The sequence below is a fragment of the Bombina bombina genome, chromosome 3 (assembly GCF_027579735.1).
Source record: "Bombina bombina isolate aBomBom1 chromosome 3, aBomBom1.pri, whole genome shotgun sequence".
Taxonomy (NCBI): Eukaryota; Metazoa; Chordata; class Amphibia; order Anura; family Bombinatoridae; genus Bombina; species Bombina bombina.
In genome coordinates, this window is record NC_069501.1 from 1,084,999,322 (window position 1) to 1,085,025,853 (window position 26,532).

General features: G+C 38.4%; 1 protein-coding gene across 1 annotated transcript in view; it reads right to left on the reverse strand.

The window, feature by feature from the left end:
• DHRS12 (dehydrogenase/reductase 12) overlaps positions 1-26,532 on the reverse strand; it is an 83,465-nt gene that overhangs the window by 39,246 nt on the left and 17,687 nt on the right. The window contains exons 4-6 of the mRNA XM_053708380.1: positions 24,223-24,315; positions 22,427-22,508; positions 14,374-14,435 (exon numbers count right to left, since the gene is read on the reverse strand). Coding sequence (XP_053564355.1) covers positions 14,374-14,435; positions 22,427-22,508; positions 24,223-24,315 — 237 coding nt within the window. The remainder of the gene's footprint in view (positions 1-14,373; positions 14,436-22,426; positions 22,509-24,222; positions 24,316-26,532) is intronic.

Sequence of the window (26,532 nt, forward strand, 5' to 3'; positions counted from 1 at the left end):
TAAACCGAGGTCCCCCCACATCGCCGCCACTCTATTAAATTTTTTTAACCCCTAATCTGCCGACCGCCACCTACCTTATCCTTATGTACCCCTAATCTGCTGCCCCTAACACAGCCGACCCCTATATTATATTTATTAACCCCTAACCTGCCCCCCACAACGTCGCCGCCAGCTACAATAATTAACCCCTAATCTGCCGACCGCAAAGCGCCGCCACCTAAGTTATCCTTATGTACCCCTAATCTGCTGCCCCTAACACCGCCGACCCCTATATTATATTTATTAACCCCTAATCTGCCCCCCTCAACGTCGCCGCCACCTGCCTACACTTATTAACCCCTAATCCGCCTCACTCCCGCCTCAATAACCCTATAATAGTATTAACCCCTAATCTGCCCTCCCTAACATCGCCGACACCCAACTTCAATTATTAACCCCTAATCTGCCGACCGAATCTCGCCGCTACTGTAATAAATGGATTAACCCCTAAAGCCAAGTCTAACCCTAACACTAACACCCCCTTAAGTTAAATATAATTTAAATCTAACGAAATAAATTAACTCTTATTAAATAAATTATTCCTATTTAAAGCTAAATACTTACCTGTAAAATAAACCCTAATATAGCTACAATATAAATTATAATTATATTATAGCTATTTTAGGATTTATATTTATTTTACAGGTAACTTTGTATTTATTTTAACCAGGTACAATAGCTATTAAATAGTTAAGAACTATTTAATAGCTAAAATAGTTAAAATAATTGCAAAATGACCTGCAAAATAAATCCTAACCTAAGTTACAATTAAACCTAACACTACACTATCAATAAATTAAATAAAATACCTAACACTACACTATCAATAAATTAATTAAATACAATATCTACAAATAAATACAATGAAATAAACTAACTAAAGTACAAAAAATAAAAAATAACTAAGTTACAAAAAATAAAAAAATATTTACAAACATTAGAAAAATATTACAACAATTTTAAACTAATTACACCTACTCTAAGCCCCCTAATAAATTAACAAAGCCCCCCAAAATAAAAAAAATGCCCTACCCTATTCTAAATTAAAAAAGTTCAAAGCTCTTTTACCTTACCAGCCCTGAACAGGGCCCTTTGCGGGGCATGCCCCAAAGAATTCAGCTCTTTTGCCTGTAAAAAAAAACAAAAAAAACCATACAATACCCCCCCCCCCAACATTACAACCCACCACCCACATACCCCTAATCTAACCCAAACCCCCCTTAAATAAACCTAACACTAAGCCCCTGAAGATCTTCCTACCTTATCTTCACCATACCAGGTTCACCGATCCGTCCTCGGAAGTCTTGATCCAAGCCTCGGAAGTGTTGATCCAAGCCCAAGCGGGGGGCTGAAGAGTGACGTCCATCCTCGGGCTGAAGTCTGGATCCAAGCGGCGGCTGAAGAAATCCATCATCGGGCTGAAGTCGGAAGTCCATCATCGGGATGAAGTCTTCTATCAAGCAGCATCTTCAATCTTCTTTCTTCCGGAGCGGAGCCATCTTCTTCCCAGCCGAAGCGGATCCATCATCTTCTAACGACGCCTACTAGCCGAATGACGGTTCCTTTAAATGACATCATCCAAGATGGCGTCCATCGAATTCCGATTGGCTGATAGGATTCTATCAGCCAATCGGAATTAAGGTAGGAAAATTCTGAATGGCTGATGGAATCAGCCTATCAGATTCAAGTTCAATACGATTGGCTGATCCGATCAGCCAATCAGATTGAGCTCGCATTCTATTGGCTGTTCCGATCAGCCAATAGAATGCGAGCTCAATCTGATTGGCTGATTCCATCAGCCAATCAGAATTTTCCTACCTTAATTCCGATTGGCTGATAGAATCCTAGAGTTGAAGTTGCGGTAAATATGCTACACGCTCCTTTTTTGGAGCCTAACGCAGCCATTCTGTGAACTCTAAATACCAGCGGTATTTAAAAGGTGCGGCCAGAAAAAAGCACACGTAGCTAACGCACCCCTTTGGCCGCAAAACTCTAAATCTAGGCGATAGGTAGTTAGCCTACGCATTTTTCAATAAAAAAAAAAATATTCTGTCTATTCCTATATCTATGTCATGAACCAAGCCTCCAGACTAAAAATAAAAGGTCTGGGAGGCATTCTGCTCAAAAGGGCAGTACAGCCAGTTCTAGTAGTTTAGGAGTTTCAAGTGCAATAGCATGCAACTTAAAAGCTCTGTGAAATGAGTACTTGTCTTACTTGTAATTACACCTATGCAAATCAAAAGGTGCTCTCAATTTTGGATTTACTCAGAACCAATCCTGTACAAAACCTCCCTATTTAAGGCTGGCTGTTAGGCTGCATATGGTCTTGACATTGTTTCTGTTTTGTCACAAGCCAGAACCTGTTTTCTGTACTTCAGTACATTTTTGGAGAAAGACTTTACCTTTAAACCTGCTACCGGTTTACAAGGTTGTTTCCTGCTTTGTGCAAATCCTGCACTTCAGTTATTACCAGGTGAAAGACTTTCCTTTTGAACCTGCATCTGTGCTTACTTGTTTGTTCCTTTCCACTCCTGGCATATGTGGACATAACATACCTGAATAGTATATATTAAAAATACCCTGCAAGTATTTGCTTAATCAAAGTATTTTGTTATTTAAATAAAATCTGATATCTTTTCAATCTATATGGCTTCTACTAATCTTCATTTAAAGCAACTGTTCCAGACAACGAGGCTCTCACAAAATATCCTGAGACAGAACATGACAGAATGTCAAGACCATAAAAGAGAGCCCTCTGGGATTATTGCTGTATTGGAATCAGTATTAAAGTTTAAGGACATACGGATTAACTTTATGGAGCTGGTGGAAACGTTATGTCTCCCAACCAAAAAAACTTGTCTGAAGTTACCTCCCGATCAACAAAAGGTTGTAAAGAACCCTTAACAGAAGAGGAAAAGACTTGGCGAAGACAACTTAACCTCTGTTTCTATTGTGGGGGAACTGGTCACCACATCACAGGGTGTCCAGTAAGACCCCCTAGAGGATTGAGTCAAGATACAGCCAAATCTAAAATGGACTGTGATGCCAAGGGAACAAATGATACTTCCACTAGCAAACTGAATGATACCCCTGGAGAGGACCCAGCTACAGAGAATACATCTATTCTACAAGCAACCATTTCTAACACGCTTCAAGAAATGGTACCAGATTTGAAATGGATGGTCGTTGGGAGTACAACTCCAACTACATCCACTACCCATGCCACTCCGTCTGTTTCTGCATCAACCACATTGGGGAACTCTGCAAAAATACTTCATGGAAATCCAGCATATTACCTTGTCTCTGCCCTGGCTGGAGATCTTTCTAACAAAAGTCACTCATCAGACATAAGTGACAAACCTTCCAGCTGAATCAGACTCTGCCAAATCTAAAGATCCACACCTCCCTGCACCTCCTTCACCCAGCTACTCATTGACTGAGAAAGAATTGGATGAGATGGTTGATTTGGATATATATGACAAAGATAATGAATTCCTTGACACTGAAGGAGAGGTCATATCCTACCCGGAGGTACTCTACCCATCAGCCAGTCCATTGCAAGCTGCTGGGCATAATCAGTAACCTCCAAATCAAACCGATCTTTGTATTTCAACTCTTGTTATGCCTACAGTGGAATCTTCTATGGGTCCCCAAACTCAGGCAGCTGTTCCAAGGAAAGAATCAACTTTATCTGAATGTATTAGGGCTTCAAATGGAACACTGGTTTGTAAAACCTATCGTCAGATGTTTGAACAGGCTTTGAGCGCACAGAGTACGCTCTTTGGAGGGGGCGTCTGTCCAGAACCAAGCCTCCAGACTAAAGAGAAAAGGTCTGGGAGGCATTCTGCTCAAAAGGGCTGTGCAGGGATTTGAACCTGTGGCTCTGTGTTTAATACTCTGTTTGCTTGTATGTTGAGCCACAGCCAGTTCTAGCAGTTTAGGAGTTTCAAGTGCAATAGCATGTAACTTAAAAGATCTGTTAAATGAGTACTTGTCTTACTTGTAATTACACCTATGCAAATCATAGTTGCTCTCAATTTTGGATTTACTCAGAACCAATCCTCTACAAAACCTCCCTATTTAAGGCTGGCTGTTAGGTTTTCTGTACATTTTTGGAGGAAGACTTCACCTTTGCACCAGTTTACAGGTTTGTTTCCTGCTTTCTACAAATCCTGCACTTCAGTTATTACCAGAACAAAGCCTTTACCTTTAAACCTGTTTACAAGTTTGATTCCTGCACTTCAGTTATTACCAGGAGAAAGACTTTGGGGCCTATCTATCAAGCTCTGAATGGAGCTTGAGGGCCCGTGTTTCTGGAGAGTCTTCAGACTCTCCAGAAACACAAGTTATGGATCAGCGGTCACAAAGACCGCTGCTCCATAACCCTGTCCACCTGCTCTGAGCAGGCGGTCAGGAATCGCCAGAATTCAACCCGATCGAGTACGATCGGGTTGACTGACACTCCCTGCTGGCGGGCCATTGGCCGCGAGTCTGCAGGGGGCGGCGTTGCACCAGCTGCTCTTGTGAGATGCTGGTGCAATGCTGAATACGGAGAGCGTATTGCTCTTTGCATTCAGCAATGTCTTGCGGACCTGATCTGCACTATCGGATCAGGTCCGCAAGACATTTGTTAAATTGGCCTCTATACCATTGAACTTGCTACCTGTTTACAAGGTTGTTTCCTGCTTTGTGCAAATCCTGCACTTCAGTTATTACCAGGAGAAAGACTTTCCTTTTGAACCTATATCAGTTCTTACTTGTTTGTTCCTTTCCACTCCTGGCGTATGTGGACATAACATACCTGAATAGTATATATTAAAAATACCCTGCAAGTATTTGCTTAATCAAAGTATTTTGTTATTTACAGAAATCTGATATCTTTTCAATCTATATGGCTTCTACTAATCTTCATTTAAAGCAACTGTTCCGAGAAAGGGCGGAGCCAAGCCACGCTGGGAGATGGCTGTGTTGTAGGAGAGCTCCTCAACCCTCAAGCCGTACAAAGTATGATATAAGTATATAATCACTCCATTTGCTTATATATTTTACTATCAGTGGGAGTATTGAGGCACAATCTATCTACAAAAGCCATATAAAAGGACAAAGTGAGGATCGCATTAACGCTACAGGATCACAGCATCTGCCTACAGCTCAAGCTGCGCCATAAACATCAGCGCTGGGATAGAGAGCCCACGACAGCAGGGCCGAACGAACAGAACTACTTCCCTGGCATACACCCGTGAAGGAGGCAGATAAATACCGCAGCATAATAAAGGCAAGAGTTTTGGAAACGGATACGCTTAGACATCATTCCGGGTAAGCCAGCCACATCTGCCTTTACACCGCATCGCAGCGGAGCAACTAGGCCTAAGTGCGCATCGCGCCATTTTGGGGATCTATGAAGCAGCTCAGACCAGGCTAACGGCTCATTTTGAGCGTTACACAAATAACATTTTTAAGTGGGGTCCTTTCCGATAGTACTACAACTATATCAGGAGTATTTACCAGAAACCCATCATCTGATTTAGAGACTGCTCCCGGATCAGGGCTAATGAGAGGTGCGAGAGTGACACTGTAAATCCACGAGTTGGCTAATAAAAAGCACAAAAAAAAAAAAACGAAACAAAGACTCATACCTGAATAAACAGGATCATACATCTCTTAATATACTTAACCCTTCACACTAGGCCTGTAACTCAGGATTGAAATAGGGAATCCAAATACTTGAAGTATATTAAACCCCAGGGACCTGTAACGGAGCAATTGAGTTGTGGAGGGTCTACTATCACAAATAGCTTATAAATTCCTCTCTAACACAAAAGCTGCATAGGTGTCACTACAAAAGACAATATTGATAGAAGCACTACTGGTAAACTAAAATTAATCACAGATAAAGTGCCTGCTCTGAAGATTTTTATACCCATCTTTGCAATCAGGCACTTTTTCATATATTAAACTGCCTAAAGAAAGATGAATATCTTAGAAAGGTTAGCTTAATATCTCCAGTACCAACCTTGGGATAAAGACACTGAGGGATGCCGTGCAAAAAACAGCATAAGGCGGAAAAAAATAACTCAATTGGTACTTTGAATAAATTCCTAAAACAAGTGGACACATCCACTTCATCCTCACCTGAAGTCACTACAGAAGTAGTCTCACAAGTTAACACCATGCAGCAACAGGGTTTGGATATACCAATACAAAACATAATCACAAAAGATGACCTTAAAAATCTCTCTTCAAAGGAGGACATTAAAGAAGCAGTTCAGGAGATGAGAAATCTTTTTAATGAACTAAGGAAGGATATCTCAGCATTAGATAGCAGAGTCTCTCAGGCAGAGGTCAAGCAACACGAACATACAACATCAATCACTTCAATGGGCAATGACATTCAGAGCAACTCAGAAGAAATCCAACAACTTGCTGATAAAATAGAAGACCTAGATAATAGAGGCCGACGCAATAATTTGCGATTTAGAGGAATCTCAGAGACTATCCATCCTCCTGCCATCAATGGCTACCTCCAAAGTTTATTTAGAACCTTAAAAGACTCTCCATCTTCACCAGATATAATTTTGGAGCGTGCACACCGTGCCCTGAGGGCTAGACCACTGCCTAAAGCTCCTCCTAGGGACATTATTGTACGTTTCTTGAATTATAGAGACAAGGAAGACATCCTTAGATGTGCTCGCCTTAAACACCCAGTCCACCATGCAGGCGAGGAATTGCAAAAATTTTCTGATTTATCACCAACAACCCTTCAGAAAAGAAGGGAACTGGGCCACATTACAGCTAAATTACGTGCACATAAAATTCAATATCGATGGGGCTTCCCAGTTTCCTTGGTTGCTGCATACCAGAACAAATCTTTCATTTTTCATCCAGGATCAGATGAGCGAGCCTTCCTCTCTGGACTGTCCATAGATGCGGATCTCCCACAAAGAGGCCTACCTCTAGAATAGGTCTCCTCACTTAAGAGAACATTACAGCAGAAGGCTAAAGTAAAGTTAGCCCACAAGTTACCCTAATCATTCTGGTTTCTAAGTTTGACTCTCTGTTTTGAACTCTACGAGCTGTATCCTTTCATGGTGCGATTAGCGCAAATTTTGAGTGAATGCCAACAGACAAGCTGTAATAGACATTTTCTGTGACTTAAATAAATGGTAGATGGGAGGGTATGTAAACAGGGCAATATGATCTGAACCATCAAAAAATGTGTTCGGTACAGATGGGATTAAAAATGTGGGTATTTGCTCCCTTGAATACTATTTGTTAGCGTGATACCCTTCAATGATAATTTTTGACGTTAGTTTCAATCTTTGTAGGTTTTAAATGTTATTATATGCTATGTTTGCAATAGATGTAAGTTATAACCAATGTTGTCTTAGCCAAAGGTAGTACGAAACTAAACAGCAAAATAACCCATTCTAACCTATGAATAGTTTGTATCGTCACTACAAATATATTAGATTCCAAATAGACAGATAACTGATATGGTGATAGATCCATAAGCAGGGGTCAATGTATCATTTAACCATTCAGTAATTATACTATACCTCACACATCCCCTCCCATACCTTAACATAGCTTTCCCTCTTCCTTCTGAGTACTCTTCCTCACACTCTTCTCTCTCCTCTTCTCTTAGCCTTCCTTTTCCCACTCTACTCTACTTAATTTTCTCACTATCCTCCTGCCATCACCCTTTCAAATCTTCTTACCCTTCTCTCCTCCTCTTTCTCTTTATCCCGCCTTCTAATACTATGTCCTCTGTAAATTTTCTAAAGCTCTCTGATACAGAGAGAAGGCAAATACAATATACTCCCCGGTAAATGTAAATCACTGTTATATGGAGTCCAAAGTTTATCATTCTTTCTCTTTTTTTTGTACAGGCTTGAGGATTACTACCCCGATTGAAAAAACTTTCAATAATAATTTACTGTACTTTAACAGTTGTTGAATATTTTGAATTAGAAAGTTTATTTTTGTCCTAAATTGCATAACTAATTGGCCCGAGAGTATACAACAGGTCCAAAAACTTTCTAACTTGACTTCCCTTTCTTCACCTTACTTGTCTTCTCTAACTTCTTAGAGTTGTCCTCTTTTTTTTTCCTCTCTCTTTCTTCCCTTCTCTTCCCAGGATGGACAGGAAACAGAGTAAATTCGGCCTGCATGGCCTAACATTGACTACAATTAATGCTAAAGGCCTAAACAATCCAGGCAAAAGATCTATAGCCTTTAGGTCTTTAAAAAGTCTGTGTAGTCATGTGTTGTTTCTTCAGGAGACGCACTTCCGAAAAGGAAAAGAACCGAAATGGTCCAACCAGCAATACCCCACTGCCCTATTCGCTTCAGGTCAATCTAAACAAGGAGGCGTGGGCATATTAATTCACCATGTTGTATCTTTGAAAATATTACACACAGTAAGAGACCCGGAAGGGAGATATTTGATTCTAACGGGTTCATTATATGAGCACCCAATAACATTGGCCACTCTGTACAGCCCAAATATTGATCAACATGTTTTTATGTCTAAAATTTCAAAACTTCTGTTGGATCATGCGAGGGGCCCGGTCTTCCTGTCAGGAGACTTTAACTTAACAATGGATGCTCTGTCAGACACATCCAATGGCACAGCTAGCACTCCTCCTAAAGTACTGAAATCTGTAAAAAACACAATTTTAAACCTCCAACTCCATGACGTGTGGCATACATTACATCCATCTCATAAAGATTACACATATTATTCTCCACCACACAAATATTCTCGCATAGATAGGCTGACCATATTGCCGCTTTAAAAAGGGACACATATGAAAAATACATATGTCAGGGCTGTTTTCAGGGCTGTTTAAAGAAATGGTTTTGTATAAGAACCCTCACATAAGTATTTTTCATATGTGTTCCTTCTTAAAGCGGCAATATGGTCAGCCTACGCATAGACTATTTTTACACAGACTCTACTGGACTGGATATGGTTACCGATTGTTCAATAGGTCACATAACTTGGTCAGACCACGCTCCGGTGACATGCCAGGTTCAATGGCCTGACCTTCACCCCACGACATATATATGGAGACTAGATGATTATCTAATAAATGATCCTATGATTAAACTTGACATCCAAAAGTCCCTTGAAGACTATCTATCACATAATAACCCTATACATACCTCAATCGCAACTGTCTGGGAGGCACATAAATGTGTCATACGGGGAGAATTCATGAAACACAAAGCCCGACTCACTAAATCACATAGATTAAAACAGACAGAAATACTGCATACTATAGCACAATTGGAAGAGAAACATAAAAGGAGATTTATCTGACAAGGAGACTAAAGAAGCTTTAAATAATGCTAGAGGGGAACTAAGAACACTTTTAACTGACACTTATCGTAAACTCTTACATACAAAACAGCAATACTATGAGGATGGAAACAAGCCAGGGAAGCTACTGGCCAGGGCAGTGCGTAGAAGGCAACTAAAAACACACATACACTTAATTCAAAATACGGATGGCTCAGTGATCAAGGGCAGCAAACAAATAGCTAAATCCTTCCATTCTTACTATCAAACGTTATATAATATAAGACAACCTGCAGACCCAACAGCGCATAATAGAGATAACTCGGACAGAATGCAACTGATAGACCAGTATTTGGCAGCGTTGTCCCTACTGCAGTTAGACGCTGAACAGAGAAACTTTTTGGACTCACAAATTTCCGCAGAGGAACTCCTACAGGCCATTAAGGATTTCCCTAGCGGGAAGAGTCCAGGCCCAGATGGGTTCTCTATAAAGTATTATAAATCTTATATTGAAATATTAGGGCCTTTAATGCTACAACTTTTTAACAACTTGACCGAACAGCCAGAACTTTCCAAAAAAAAAATGTTAGAGGCACACATTACAGTTTTGCCTAAGCCAGGCAAACCCCCTAATAGTCCAGCCAATTTCAGACCTATCTCCCTACTAAATTTGGACATCAAAATTCTTTCCAAAATTTTAGCAAATCGCCTTAATAAATTTCTCCCGAATCTCGTCTCCCCAGATCAGGTAGGGTTTGTGCCTGGTAGGGAGGCGCGTGACAATACAGTTAAGGTAATCCAGATACTTAATTATGCTCAAATTGAAGGATTGCCTATGGCACTATTTTCGACTGACGCAGAGAAGGCCTTCGACCGGGTCGATTGGCTCTTCCTGCGTCAGGTCATGAAGGCCATGAACTTTGGAAACCCCTTTCTTGACTTAGTCTTTTGCTCTTTATTCGGCACCTAACGCCCGGATTAGAATAAATGGAACTTTATCAGACACCTTTAAAATCACTAATGGGACCCGTCAAGGATGCCCATTATCACCTTTACTTTTTGCATTATCAATTGAAGCTTTAGCTCAAAATATACGCCTCAATCCTAATATTAGTGGGATCTATATTGGTGATACTGAGCATAAACAGGCATTATATGCCGACAATATTCTGTATACACTTACCAATATAGACAGATCAATTCCAGAATTATTATCAGAATTCAGGGAATATGGAGATCTTTCCAATTTCCATTTAAATCTTTCAAAGTCAGAACTTCTCAACATTAGCTCCCCTCCCGAACAGACCCAATTCCTAGCACAATTCCACAAAGTCCCCCTTGCTACTACAAAACTGAAATATTTGGGCATTTACTTATCAGCAAATGCAGCAGACCTCTATAAAAATAACTATTTATCTATTAAGGAGATTACCGACGATTTGTCTTCTTGAATAGATGGGCAGATTCTTCACTATAACAATGTCGCCTCTCTGGCTTGGACCCCTACAAACAAGCGCCCAAAAATATTACAAAAGTATCATTTAATATCAGAAACCCTACTGGAATGGGATAGATTAATATCAACCAGCACACATATCATAACTCATTTCTCCACTAATTCCGATTCTGGAAAATCCTGACCTACCCTACTACGAACTAAGTAGAATCAGAGATAAACCATACAACCTGAGAATAGGCGCTTTACACTTCGCATTGACTAATGGGAGACTCAAATCTCAACATGAAATGAAGGAACACTCCGATTACATATTCTCATCCTGGTTGAGATACCACCAACTCTCACACTTTCTATCACATCACAATAATAAATCTGATTTCATTAGGGAACTCACTCCGTTTGAAACCTTATGCACTAGCTCTACACCATCTAAAAGACTTATATCAAAAATATATAAATTGCTTCTCTTGCCGCCTGACATACAATTACCGACATACACCGACGCATGGAATAGAGACCTTAACAATGTGGTTGGAGAGGAAGAATGGCTCAAGTCATTTAGATTGATTAAGCACTCCTCCGTTTCCGCAGTGGTTCAAGAGATACAACTTAAATTACACACTAGATGGTACTATACTCCTTCCCGGTTACGCCGATTCTTTCCGACTGCCTCAGCGGCATGTTGGAGGGGATGCGGCGAGATAGGAACACTCACATATATGGTGGTCCTGCCCTAAGTTGACGACATATTGGACAATAGTCATAGAGGAGATGTTTAGAATTTTGAATGTACACATATCAAACTCCCTTGAGACCATTTTGTTTTTGCATTTACCGGACTCCATGGGCAGGCAGGGTCGGGCCCTTCTTTTGATCATGCTAACAGGAGCGAAAAGACTGATCCCCAGATTATGGAAATCGGGGGAGGTGCCCACTCTCGCAGAGTGGAGATCTGCCGTGAATGAACTGCTAATACTAGAAAAATTACATTATCTCCAGAGCAATCAAATTGACGTTTAGGAATCCCTGATGGCTATGTGGAAATCCCCCCTTCCTGATTAAACTATTTGCTGATCTCCGAGCATGTAAACAGTCTACCACTGAATAACTTGGGTTTCATCCTGGGAATCCTTCTTCCCCCTCTTCCCCCCTTCACAAATTCTCCTTTGGTTTATTTTTTTTTTATTTTTTCTCTCTCTCTCCTTACTCTTTCTTTATGGGCCTGGTGTATATGGGCTTCTCCGATTGGAGCTTTTTTCTTTTTGTTATTATTTTCTTTACTAATGTTAAAGGTTCTAATATCTCCACGTTACGCAATATTGTTACAAAAAACCAAGCTTTGATCCCCCAACATATATGGACAGTTGAACTTGCAATTGAGCATCTAGTACGCCCTTAGGAGCGGGCAGGAATCATATATGAAGACTTGAGAACTTTTGAACTGCCACACTGATGTAGATGTTATTTTGACCTAATTGTAAGACGAATTACATTTCAAAAGCGATACTTATATCCCTAAATGTATGTTTTCGGTTTATACATTGTCCATGGATTGTAATTGCATATCTTTAAATAAAGCTTGTTTGAAAAAAAAACAAAAAAAAAAAAAAACGCAACTGTTCCAGACAATGAGGCTCTCACAAAATATCCTGAGACAGAACATGACAATCTATAAGATTAGAAATAACTTGCTGCATCTGCAGGATGACTATTCCATGTAGTTCGGAATATATTCCTAAAATAGACCCTACAGAACATTTTTGTAATTTTGTTATTTTGACCAAAGGATCAAAAGGTTTTACAGGTAAAAAAAAAACAAAAACAAAAACAGAGCTCCATTTATCAATCCCTGGCGCACAGGGGCATACATATTCACCCCTCTCCACCGACCTCTCTTCTGGTATGAAAAACTTGTTAAGAGCATTGAAGTCCATAATTTATCAGAAATTCCAAAGTTAGATTCCAAAATGTGGTCAGAATAGAATTCTTATCATGTGAGTGAGTAAAATCACTCAATGATGGGGCTCTATCCCTATTACCTAGAACGTTTGACAGAGAAGATGGTCTAACGGAACTGGAGAAAAAAAAAAAAAAAAAAAAAAAAAAAAAGAGGAGGATAAGACTATGGTAAAGTTAACTCATCAACAAAAGGAAACAATATATCTCGGACACAAATCATGAAAAGATCTCATGTCCTTTTAAATTTAACTTCAAAAACTGGAGGAAGAAATGAGTGGGATAGGTTTCCTGTTCTATAGTTTGAAGTTCTGCCTATCTCCCAGTGATGCCCTTATACTAAACCATCGGTAATGAATCCTCTAACAATGCTTTATAAAGAATGTTTTACAAAACCATAATTCTTGAATCTCAGATGCAGTTAGTTACTTTATTCACAATATTTACATTAATTAGTAGCACGACATGTGGGGCTGGATTTAACATTAGATTAAAGAGCCTACATATGGGTGTTTTAACACAGGTCAAATGATGAAAATTTGCAGTCTGGTTCCTACTATATTACACTCTGTATGTTGCAAATTTATCTGACAATTTCAGCAAATTAGAAGTGGTATTAGGAATGGTTAGCTTCTTCTAAAAGCAGGTACATTTTGAAATATTCACATTTAGTACACAAAGACCCTATTCTTGCGCACCTTTAAGGCTCTTAAAGTGACGGTAAACTTAATGTTTTAACATAAGATCCAGGATTTAAGCTTTAATTTTAGATGGACTTTAAATTGATCACTTCTAATAAAGATGTTCTGGAACTTACTTTTTAATCTAGCTGTGCCATTCTAATACCCCGTGCTCTGGCCACAAATCACCAGCTAGCTCCCAGTAGTGTATTACAGCTCGGGAGTGGATTTTAACCCTTATGCAGGGTTATATGCAATCAACAGTGCATTAATAAAATGCTCTAACAGACTTTTCTTTTTGCATTTTTATGTCCCTTTAAGCAATAATCTATACCACAAGCTACAGAAAAATAGCCCATTTATAGAATACCTCTGAGTGATCTGGTCACAAGAGAATGAGATGTACCCAAAGTAACATCCAGTTGTATTTATCAAAAATGTATTCACATATCCATTATTTCTCTAAATCATACTAAAAAGGTGCAAGGTTGTGCAAGGAGGTAGCAAAGTTTGCAGTTTGGTAAAATATTTAAGATTATTTCACAAGAAAACCGAAGCATAAAAGCAGTATTAGTGACGTCTGCATTATACTGCCAAGCAAGTGTTACTCCAGTGTCACCACAGGGCTTGGTCTCTCCAGTAAAACAGAATTAAAGAGAGGTTAAAGTAGACGTTTTTATATGTTATAGAATATTTACTCAATATGTTTACACAAATTATAACAGGGTTTAGACAGTTTTTGTACATATAAGCAGGCTGTCATAATGTACCTCATGACCTATGTAGATCGATTGAATATTGCCATTCTACGGTGCAATATTTTTATTCAGTTAGTTAATGTTTTTGGGCTTGTTTTAAATCCATGTTACTGTGTTTATTTACAGCTTTATAAGACCCATATCAGAGCAGATATCAAACAAAGCAAAAATTCTCACCACTCTCGCATCTTCTGCTTTCTCCAATGCTGGAATGAGAGCGGTTGTAAGAATGTACATGCCTGAAGGGGGAGAGAATATGAGCTGTATATTAATTATTTACAAGTAAATTATCAGTCCATAAATAATAAACTTAATGTGCAAGTGTAATAATGTTTCAACAATATTCATGTGTGCTATAGGTTTTTTTTTTCACTAGTAAACTTTGCACTACGGAGTGCCCAAAACCACTATAAATGTAAAGTTTTATGTTTATAGATGCTATGTTAGATGATATTACTACATAATGGAAATGTTACAGTATATAAAACGGCTAAAGAAAAGTTAAAACAAATTATCCATCCATTACCCAGAAGACCTATGATAGGGGAGTCGGAAATCATCTGAAAGGCCTTTTTCTGACACATGTACTATTCAGTGTTCTCCATAGAAAGTTTTTGCCAGCCAGTTGGGCATTATAAAAGTATCCTGGTGGGGGCAGTGGTATACATTTTCTGCTATCCAAAGCACAAATTACATAACTTAATATTAAACATTAAAAGATTTTAATATTAGCTATTTTTTAATATTGGACTACAATTCCCAGGTGGAAGAGCACTGCTATGGGCAGGCACTGGGAAGATCAGAGACTCCTCTCCCCTATAGCATATGACATTATCCTGGGTCTGTGGCACCTATGGAAGACATTATGGGTCACACTTTCTTTGGATCACCTCTACTCCATAACTCTTTTTGCAATAATAGTTTAGTAGCCTTCCTCTACAATATTCATACCAATGGTTCTGCCACTTATACATTCCTATTGCAAACAGGGATCATGTGTGACCGGTCACAACGTTATCTGCATGTATCGCGATTCTACTTGTACTAATCCATTCTCCTGCAGTTGTAACAGCACAACATGAAACTATTATGTGCACTTATGAATGCTACCGTAGAACTATTAAACCTCTGGCACAGAAAATTATCCAGGCTTCATTGTTGACTTATAAACATGGTAGATCTAGGTTGTTTGTTTTTTCTTCAAACATTTGGGTCACCGTCAATTTTAAATGATCTTGACAAAAATACAAAAAAAAAACACATTACCAGATATAGAAATAGCCAATTGTATTTGTAAATCAAATTACTTTCATGTTACTCGCTTTAATATACGACCACTAAATGAAGTGATGCAATTACACAGACCAGAATGTCCGCAGGGAGGTAGGTCATTCCATCTTCTAATTAGTGCTTACAGTATATTGGTTTGCTCCGTAGATTGTTCAGGTTCCAGAGCTGGCAGCAGGCCAACAAAACACTTACTAAATGTTAGCATTCCACCAGATCTGTACTAATCAAAAGAAACTTTAGGACAACATATTTACCACAGATTTTAGATCAACCCATTTTATTGAAAAATACTTTTAGTTGTTCAGCAGCTCCTTAAAAGGCAAACTCACAAAAAACACTAAACAAAGAAAAAAATATTCAGTGGCATTATATACACACACACACACACACACAATTTAAATTGTGCAAAAACATTAACAAATAGTGCTTTTCTATGCTAAAAAAAGGCTGCTGGCGAATATAATTATTTAATAAGGCTTCCTTTGCACATAGATGGGAGTTGCTGAGGTCTGAGCAGGAGCCGATAGGTCAGGGTTTGATAAAATGTACAGCATGCTCTGTACTTCATTAGGCAGTTTCCTAGCTGCGTAGTGTCCCTTATCTGTAAGTTTCTAAAATAATAAAGCAAAGATATAGTTTAAAGGGATATAGTACTCAAAATGTTTCTATTATGTATATGAAAGAGCAGCAGTAAACACAAGATCAGTAAAAGACTGTTTAACCCCTTAGCGACGAGGACATTCCAGGCACGTCCCACAAAAAGTGTCAGTTAATGACCAAGGAGGTGCCTGGAACGTCCTCTGGGGTTTTAAGCGCTGGAAGTAATCGTGATCGCTTCCAGGGTATTGCAGTGATGCCTCGATATTGAGGCATCACTGCAATACCCTTTTTAAGCACACTGATGCAAGGAGGTGACAGGGAGTAGGATGTGTCAGGTGGGTGGCTGATCACTACACTAAAGCTAAAATTAACCCTACAAGCTACCTAATTAACCCCATTCATAGCTGGGCATAATACAAGTGTGGTGCGCAGTGGCATTTAACGGCCTTCTAATTACCAAAAAGTAATGCCAAAGTCATAAATGTCTGCTATTTCTGAACAAAGGGGATCCCAGAGAAGCATTTACAACCATGTGTGCCATAATTGCACAAGCTGTTTGTAAATAATTTCAAAGAGAAACCTAAAGTTAGTGAAAAAGTTAACAATTTTTTTTATTTGATTGCAATTTGACGTTAAAATGGTTGCATCAAATATACCAAAATGGGCCTAGATCAATACTTTGGGTTGCCAAAAAAAAAAAAACCCCACAACACATACACACATACATACACGTGAACAGATATTCAGGGATTCCTGACAGATATCAGTGTTACAATGTAATTATCACCAATTTTGAAGAAAAAAATGGTTTGGAAATAGCAAAGTGCTACTTATTGCCCTATAACTTGCAAAGAACATGTAAACATTGGGTATTTCGAAACTCAGGACAAGGATTTAGAAACTATTTAGCATCAGTGTTTTTTGGTGGTTGTAGATGTCCAACAGATTTTGGGGGTCAAATTTAGAAAATTGTTTTTTTCAATTTTTTCATCATTTTTTTTTATTTTTTATAGTAAATTATAAGATCTGATGAAAATAATGGTATCTTTAGAAAGTCCATTTAATGGTGAGAAAAACAGTATATAATATGTGTGGGTACAGTAAATGAGTAAGAGGAAAATTACAGCTAAACACAAACATTGCAAAAATGTAAAAAAAAGCCCTGGTCCCAAACGGTAAGAAAATTGAAAAGTGCTGTGGTCACTAAGGGGTTAAAAGGGACACAACACCCATTTTTTTTCCCTTCATGATTTAGAAAGAGTGTGCAAATTTTAAACAACTTTCCAATTTACTTCTGTAATTTGCTCCACTCTTTATATCCTTTGTTGAAAAGCATATCTAAATAGCCTCCGTAGCTGCTGATTGGTGGCTGCACATAGATTGCCTCATGTGATTGGCTCACCCATGTGCATTGGTATTTGTTCAACAAAGAATACCTAAAGAATGAAGCAAATTAGATAATTAGAAAACTGAATTTAGCAGCGCTATACAAATAATAATAGTAAATTGGAATGTTGTTTAAAATTGTATTCTCTATCTGAATCATTAAATAAATGTTTTGGGGTTTGTAACCCTTTAAATTTAAAAAAAGTGAAAAGTTAGAGGAAGTGCACTATTATGTACAAATAATTCAAGGGCTGCTTCTGCTGACTGAGGATCTAGTGATGCTGACTGAATCAGCTGCATTTTCCACTTGAACATAAGTTCTCTTTGGATCCCGAGCAGTACTTTACCTATGTGTTTATCCCCATTTGCACATAGATATGCACTGCTAACAGGACAGACTAATTCCCTTTCTTGGCTGGTCAGCTGTTTACTCACTGAACTATCACAAGGAAAATGAAATGATGAAATGTGCCAGGAAAAAAAATACCTGCCACAATAAAATGAGCATAAGGGGTGGAGCCTGTAGCTGCTGCGGAGGACGTGTTTGTGAAGAGCTCCTGATTTTAACAGGGCTTTTAGGGGTTATTTCACCTTAAAATGTGTTTACAATAGCAGGATTGTTTTTAGCTGAGGTGTCCTAGGAACCCCCAGGGAAGTTTGAGAGTACATTTAGAGAAGGTGGACCTTCATATGTTCTTCAAAAACTGCATGGACACTGACCACAAGCCAGGGATGTCTCAACTGTAAATCTGTTCAACCGTGTTGTTTGGGCTTCCGCATGTTTCAAGGTTACTAGCAGTGAAAAGTGCTGCATCACCTACCACAGATGTTTAAAGGAAGATTGCAAATATATCTTTATTGAATCATTTGAAGTCTAAGAGATCTTATTATTCTTTAACGTAATGCAAATGCGGATGATGAATGCACTTCAAAATAGCTTGGCAGCGGTTCTTGACAAATACTACGCAAAACTGCTTAAGACCATTTCTACGCAGTTCACTTTGAGCCTTGACAGTGAGAGAGGGGACCAAGCTATGGAAGAGCTAACTGTTGTCCAGCATTTGCTGATATTGTCAAGCGACATACCTACCCTGTGGTCCTAACCTATCTCATGTGGCTCCGATATGTACAGTGGATGCAGCAAGGGCCTATACGGGGGACACCGAGAAAGAAGCAGTTGAGAATCCTCTTATGCCACAAAAAGAGAAAGGAGGCAGCTACGTACTCCAGATGAGAGATCCTTTGATTTATTACCGAAAGCCCTAGTGAAAAAAAAAGAAAAAAAAAAAAAAAAGGAGGTCCCTCATCTATTAGTGACCAATAAACAGGGGATGTGGCCGGCCTTTGGGTATAAGACATAAGCTCATTGGCCTGGATGGAGATTCATAATAGAACCGATATCAGATTGATAGCTACTCCTTCCTATCCATGCAGTGACTTACCAGAATCTCCTGCTAGTTAGCATATTTCATCAGGAACGGCTCACTCTAACGCGACAATTGGAGGCTTCCAAACACAGATTGTAAGCAACGATCTGGAGGAGGAAGTTAGCCTTGTTGTACAGCTAGACTTAACCCCCAAAAATCTCGAACAGATGTTACTTCAGGAAGGTGCCCAAGATGTGCTGTATATTGCACACTTTTTTGGTGGCGCTATCACAGACTAAGTTACTTGGACAACATTTTTTTTTGTTTTGTTACTAACTTTAGCCACGAAACCTATTAGATCTAAGATGGAGTTTCCCCTATGGAATTCTGCAATTACAGACATGCAGAGCAGAAGTTGCAGCTAACGATCCTGTTTCTCTATCATTTTCTTATACTATGTTTCCCCATATGTTTCTACTGCATATTACAAGTTTAGGTGTTACTTTAGGTTACCTACATGCAGTCTGACGATATTGACTTGATATTATGTGATTAACACTCCATAAGTTTAGTTATACCTTAGCATTATATGTGAGAAGTGCTCTGCACAGGTTACCTGATTCTAGTACTAAGTTTAGTTACAATATAAGAACTGCATTTAATTTTAGTTTCATGCTTCAAAATGTGTATACGATGTTCAATTAGGTTTGGTTAGAGTTAGTTAGGGTGACAGTTTTGTTTTTTTCCCCATGGTCTGCCTTATCTAGTCTAATTTATTACATTTATACTGTATATTTGGGTTTTATAAATAGTTTTGTATGTTTATGCATCTTCCTATACATGCCACTAGATATTATGTGTTTTTTTTATATGCACATTTAGTAAATGCGATGAGCTGTAATGCATTTAGTTGATATAACAGTAATTCATTCTCGTTGAATATGGCATATTAGCTGATGTTGAAATATTTCAAGTAGACTGTCCCTTTAATATTATTAATAAGCCTGCATTATTTCATACTAGTGAATATGCTAAGCTATAGATGCCCTGAGTTATCTGCTTCCTGTATATTTCCTCACATTCCCCTCCTCTTAAATTAATATGTTGGCTTAGTCTGTGTACATGGCATCTATTCGATTGAATATTTCACAACCTAACATATTTAGTCAGACATTCTCTATAAATATTTATTGCGGCTTCCAAGGTAGATTAGTCTCCTCGTATTTTAAGGTTTATGTCATGACAGTGTTCCACTATTGAATGTTGAGTTATAATCTCTAAATATAAAAATGGAGTTCTAGCACAAGTCGAAACCCAAAAGGTGGTCAACCTATCATTTTCCCTCTTTAGCGCTTTCGTTATGTTTTATTCATTATTATTTGTTGCTACAAAAACAACAAGAGTATTGCATTAAAGGGTTACTGAACCCACATTTTTTTCTTTCAGGATTCAGATTTTAAGCAATTTTCTAATTTACTCCTATTATCAATTCTTCTTCCTTCTCTTGGTATCTTTATTTGAAAAAGCTGGAATGTAAGCATACGAGCCGGCCCATCTTTTGTTCAGCACCTGGGTAGCGCTTGATGATTGGTGGCTAAATGCAGCCACCAATCATCAAGCGCTATCCAGGGTTCTGAACCAAAGATGGTAAATGAGAAAGTTGCTTAAAATTGCATGCTCTATCTGAAAGAAAAAAGAAATTGGGTTCAGTATCCCTTTAAGCCAATAGGATTGTGCTCGCATTCTATTGGCTATTCCAATTGGATCAGCCAATAGGATTGAAGTTCAATCCTATTGGCTGATTGCAACAGCCAATAGGATTTTTTTCTACCTTAATCCCGATTGGCTGATAGAATTCTATCAGCCAATCGGAATCTAAGGGACGCCATCTTGGATGACGTAATTTAAAGGAACCTTCATTCGTCGTTAGTCCGTCGGTAGAAGAGGATGCTCCGCGTCGGATGTCTTGAAGATGGAGCCGCTCCGCGTCAGATGGATGAAGATAGAAGATGCCGCCTGGGTGAAGACTTCTGCGGGCTTGGATGAAGACTTTGGCCGGCTTCTTGGAGGACTTCTTGCCGCTTGGATGAAGACTTCTCTCGGCTTCTTGGAGGATGGATGTCGGATCTTCAAAACTGTAAGTTGATCTTCAGGAGTTAGTGTTAGGATTTTTTAAGGGTTTATTGGGTGGGTTTTATTTTTAGATTAGGGTTTTGGGCTGCAAAAGAGCTAAATGCCCTTTAAGGGCAATGCCCATCCAAATGCCCTTTTCAGGGCAATGGGAAGCTTAGTTTTTTTTTAGTTAGCTTTTTATGTGGGGAGTTGGTTGTGTGGGTGGTGGGTTTTACTGTTGGGGGGGTATTTGTAATTTTTTTTTTTACAGGTAAAAGAGGTGATTACTTTGGGGCAATGCCCCGCAAAAGGCCCTTTTAAGGGCTATTTGTAGTTTATTAAAGGGTAGGGTTTTTTTATTTTGGGGGGGCTTTTTTATTTTCATAGGGCCCTTAGATTAGGTGCAATTAGTTTAAAGCTTTGATCATTTATTTTTTGTAACTTAGTGTTTATTTTTTTGTAACTTTGTAATTTAGGTGTTTAAATATATATTTAATTTGTAGTTTTATGTAATTTTAGTATAAAAGTTAGGTTAGATTCATTTTTATTTTAATATAATTTTAGTTTAAAAGTTAGCTTGGATTAATCATTAATTTAATATAATTTTAGTATAATAGTTAGGGTAGATTAATTCATAGTTTAATATAGTTTAATTTAAATCTAAAGGTAAGTTTAAATTTATTATAAGATAGGGATGAGTTAATACTTAATGTAAGGTTAGCAGGTTTTAGGTTTAGCGGTTAATAGTTTCATTTAGTTTATGGCGATGTGGGGGGCTGATGGTTTAGGGGTTAATAGGTTTAGAAAGTGCTAGTGATGTGGGAGGCCAGGGGTTTAGGGGTTAATAACTTATTTAGGTGGTGGCGGTGTTGGGGCGGCAGATTAGGGGTTTAATAAGTATAATGTAGGTGGCGGCGGTGGCAGGTTAGGGGTGTTTAGACTCAGGGCTTATGTTAGGTGCAAACATAACTTTTATTCTCCCATACGAATCAATGGGATATCAGGCAGCAGCGAACATAAGCTTTCGCTGCTTTCAGACTCCCATTGATGCCAATGGCATCCGCCACCTCCAGTGTGGCGAATTGAAAGCCATGTACGCTGGGCCGGAATAGTGGCGAGCGTACCTGGTAGGAATTTGTTAACTAGCAAAAGTAGTCAGATAGTGCCGAATTTGCATTCGGAACATCTGTAGTGACGTAAGCATTAATCTGTGTCGGACTGAGACCGGCGGATCGTATGTTACATCACAAAATTCTACTTTTGCCGTTCTGTAGCCTTTGATAAATAAGGCGAATCGAGCTCTCCACAATTACGCTGCGGAATTCCAGCGTATTTGCGGTTGACGGCTTGATAAATAGGCCCCTTTGTCTGAATCATGAACATTTTGTACTTTTTATGTCTCCACTTAAGGATAACAAATCATTTTTATACTTCCAAAAAGACAAATATTAATCTCAGAAAACATATATAGTTACCCAATGTATTGGTTGCAAAGTTCTTCTCTATTCCGTCCTCAGTTAGCTCTCTCTTATTTACCATACATCCTGCATTGTTTATCTATAAAGAAAATGATTTATGAGTATTTTGCCAAACCACAGCAACAACAAAAACTAAAGACATAAATAAAACACAAGAGTGTGCTAGTTTTCAAGATTAATCACTTTCAATTTATCATATTACGTTTCATGTAACCCTATATCAGTGTGAATAATAATAAATAAAACTATTTTTAAATACACTGGAAAAGTCACCAAACCAAGTAAAAATGTCCATTAAGGAAAAAAAAAATCAAATTGTATTAAATTATCCACATCTGATATAAAATCAGAGAAACTACAATTTTTTATGCATAATATTTGAAGGCTCAATTTGAGAAAAGGGACATAATAGTGCAAACTAGAGCTCTGTCCTAGTTCAGAGTCTCAAAGTCACCCATGGGTGCCCCCACTTCCCCTTGCAGCACCTAAAATTTAGCTTGGTGCAGCTAGATCCTTTCTATGCCTCGCATATATGTGTATGATATATGTGTATGATTATATATATATATATATATATATACACACACATATACACACACATCTGTATATATTTGAACAAAATTGGTCTAGCTGTTACATGCTCTATTTCACAGTGATTTGTGGCTCTTGGTTGGTACTTTAACTATGTGTGTAACTCATTTGCAAGAGTTAAACACAGAGTTGCTAGTGTTAAAATGACATTTTATTTTATTAGAGCATATGCATTTTGTCCATTGTAATGGCCCTTTAATCCGTTTGCAGCAGTTAAAGAGAGCAATGAACTACGGAAAGCTGACATGGCAAGATACAAATGTTTACGGCTACCAATCACGAGCTAGTTCCCAGTAGTGCATTGCTGCTACTGAGGAAATGTACATATAGCTTTCAACAGAGGATACCAAAAGAACAAAAGTAAATTTGATAACAGATTTAAAGTGCCTTAAAATGTAATGCTCTATTTAAATCATGACATATTAACTGACTTTCAGGTCCTTTTAATACATAATTCTTTGTTAAACTAAAAATGTGTACAGTATTTTCTTTTTTTAAATTTAAAAATAGAATATGTGACATTATATATAGATTGCAGCTCCACGGCATGCGCTAAATCACTAGTCATACTCCCCTAAACTATGTTATTAGTCTTCTTCCACCGACGCTACCTTCCTCCCTCACTAATATGAGGAATCTGCTGTTGGCCCTCACCCATACATTATGTGATAGAAAATCTCAGTAATAACATTCTAGAATCACAAGTAACAAATATTTTAAAAATGTTTGCTTTCATGTTCATAATCTATAAAGTTATATAAAAAAAAAAAAAAAAAACCACTAACAACTCAAATCCTTCTGGGCACATTTACTAAATGGCTTGAGATAACGAGATCTATTAATGTATCATTCTCTGGGGGAATCACTTATGGCAATAAGAAGACATTTTCAAAATAAAAAAGTACATATCCAGTTACATGTATCAGTTCTAACAAGCCAGAAACAAGGAAAGACTGGATCAACAACAAAATTACCCCTTCAGCATTTTATTCTTCAGGATTCTTTATTTCTTTTTAAGAGTTATAATTCAGATCAAAAGCTCAAACTATTGTACTTCTGATCTTGTTTTGCCCAATATACAATATTAATGAAATAAAATGGAATATTTTTTTTTATTATTATTTCTGATGCCCCTCGGTGCTGCTACTGTTTTAGTGATAATTTACCTTCTCAGGGGGAAATACACACAGTTGGCAACTTACCAAGACATCTAGCTTGTTCTCAGATTTAAATTTCTCAGCAAATTCCCATATTTCTTTTGGACTAGACATATCCAACAGATGCACTAAAACATTCTAGAGGAGAAACAAAACATGAAATATATATGAATAAGAAAACAGAACCAGCACATTTTTGCATTATGATTTACTTGCTATAAAAAGTGTTTTCATGACATTAAAAGAATAATAAAATGAGGGGGGCGGAGCCAACTTCCACAGAAGCAGGACGCATATCTTGAGAGCTTCTAATATCTACCACGATCTTACTAAGTTTTACCATTGATGACACCCTCCTATGTCTTTATATTGGAGACTTATATCGAAGACTACCTTTTGGGTACAGTTGGAGGAAACCTGCAGCGTTATACATCTAAACTTTTTCAACCCTAGCTTTCTACCTCCCAGGGAAACGCTGAGTATATGAAAGCATGGCTGCGCTCCTACTATCTCAACTACAGGATTTATTAGACCGGCATAATGACTCTCTTTTGGAAGCAATGGCTGAGGCTTTTAGACCTTCCGTTATCTCTACTACTGTCTCGGCTGTTTTAACTGACTGCGAGGAGAAGTACACAGCAGGTCTGATCACCACGCAGCAGCCTCCATCTTCACTGCGTGCACAGGGATCTCCCTCATTGCCCTGCACTAAAAATGAGCTTGAGAGGCGAGAAGCTGATAGAGGGCTGAACTCTATCTCCGTATTACAAGATCCGCTGCTGGATGCGCTCTGTGGTGGTTTAGAGGAGATACCGGTAACAGAGGCTCATTACCGTATGACTACCAGATTAACCCAGTACGAGACGGTGAGCACTTTTCTCTTGACTAGCGCAAATGGATCTACAGAGAGGGCCTTCAGTGATTCTGCAGCGGGCCAGTCACCTAATAAACTGAGTCGCCCCCAGCTAAAGTCAAAGTCGTCTCTTATTGAAAAGAGGATGGTGAGGCCACGCGAAAAAGCAAGCCGGGCGCACAGGTCTTACAGCTGGACTAAATATCACTGTAGACTTACTTACAGCCCGTTTCCCACTATGCCTCTCCGGGAGCTATAAAGATGTAGGCAATGACCCCGGTACTTCTCCCATACCTTTCCCGGCATCAGATCAGTGCAGCGATGACCGGGCTGGTTCCCTGCAGCAATGTGCAACCGGAGTGGGATAGACATTTCTGAGTCCCATGGGTGACAGAACGCTTTTACCTATTTGATTTGAGCTTGTGTTAGGCTCCCATTTCAGTCTCTATCCTTGACTCTATTTTTTTATTTGCCCTATAAAGCAAATATAAGTTTATTATTTTCTGTTTGGGGCTTTACTATTACATCTTGTATACATAAGGGTGTTGCATGTACTAGATTAGTTGATGTATGCGTAATGCAGCATGAGTTGCAGAATATATTTTTAGCGGACATAGGGGTTTCCCCCTCAGAAACACCTAAAGTTCCTCTATCTTCACGCACAAGCTGTATTATTATGTTTAATCACCTATAGTTATATAGTTCCAGATATATATATAAAAGTTGCCTCTGTGTTGATAGAGCATGGACAGGCTCACGTTGCATATACTGAGGATGTTATTACATTATTTGGTTGTACCTTTAAGGACTCTAGGCTTGTTTGGCTGAGCTCTATGTATCTCTACGATTTTTGTGATTTTATACATATACTGCTTTAAATGTGATATATAGATCATAATAGTTTGCATATGAAGTACAAGTACTATGTTGCTTGCAATCAGATACTGTCATGTTGGGGTCCTATATTGATAATTTGACTCTTATACTATACAAAAACTTCTGCCTCTTCATGCTTATTACACTACATATATATGCCCCCTACTGTTTATTTACACCTACCATGTTATAAATATATTTTAAACACCTCATCACATAATAATTCTATATCTGCAGTTTATGTATGTGACGTTCCGCTGCCTGCGGCCGGGGCGGCGGGACACCTATATCTTTTAAATGTATAGCTCTCTAGCATAATTCTAGACATAGTTTTCCACCAGAATGCAAATTACTGCACTTGCGTACTGTTTATAACTGCGCTTTATGGTAGAGCTCTAGCCATGTTTCCAATATTCCACTTACAACTGTTGTATAATCACGGCAAACATATGTGATCTCAATATTAATTTTATTTGACCACATATATAGGAGTGCTGGAACCATAATATACATAAATACTTGTCTTATGCGCAGACTACTATTATACCAAGACATCCTGTTAACTGACGTAGGCTGGTCCTGCGCTAGCATTTAGCTACATATTTTTTTTGCCCGCATATTTAATA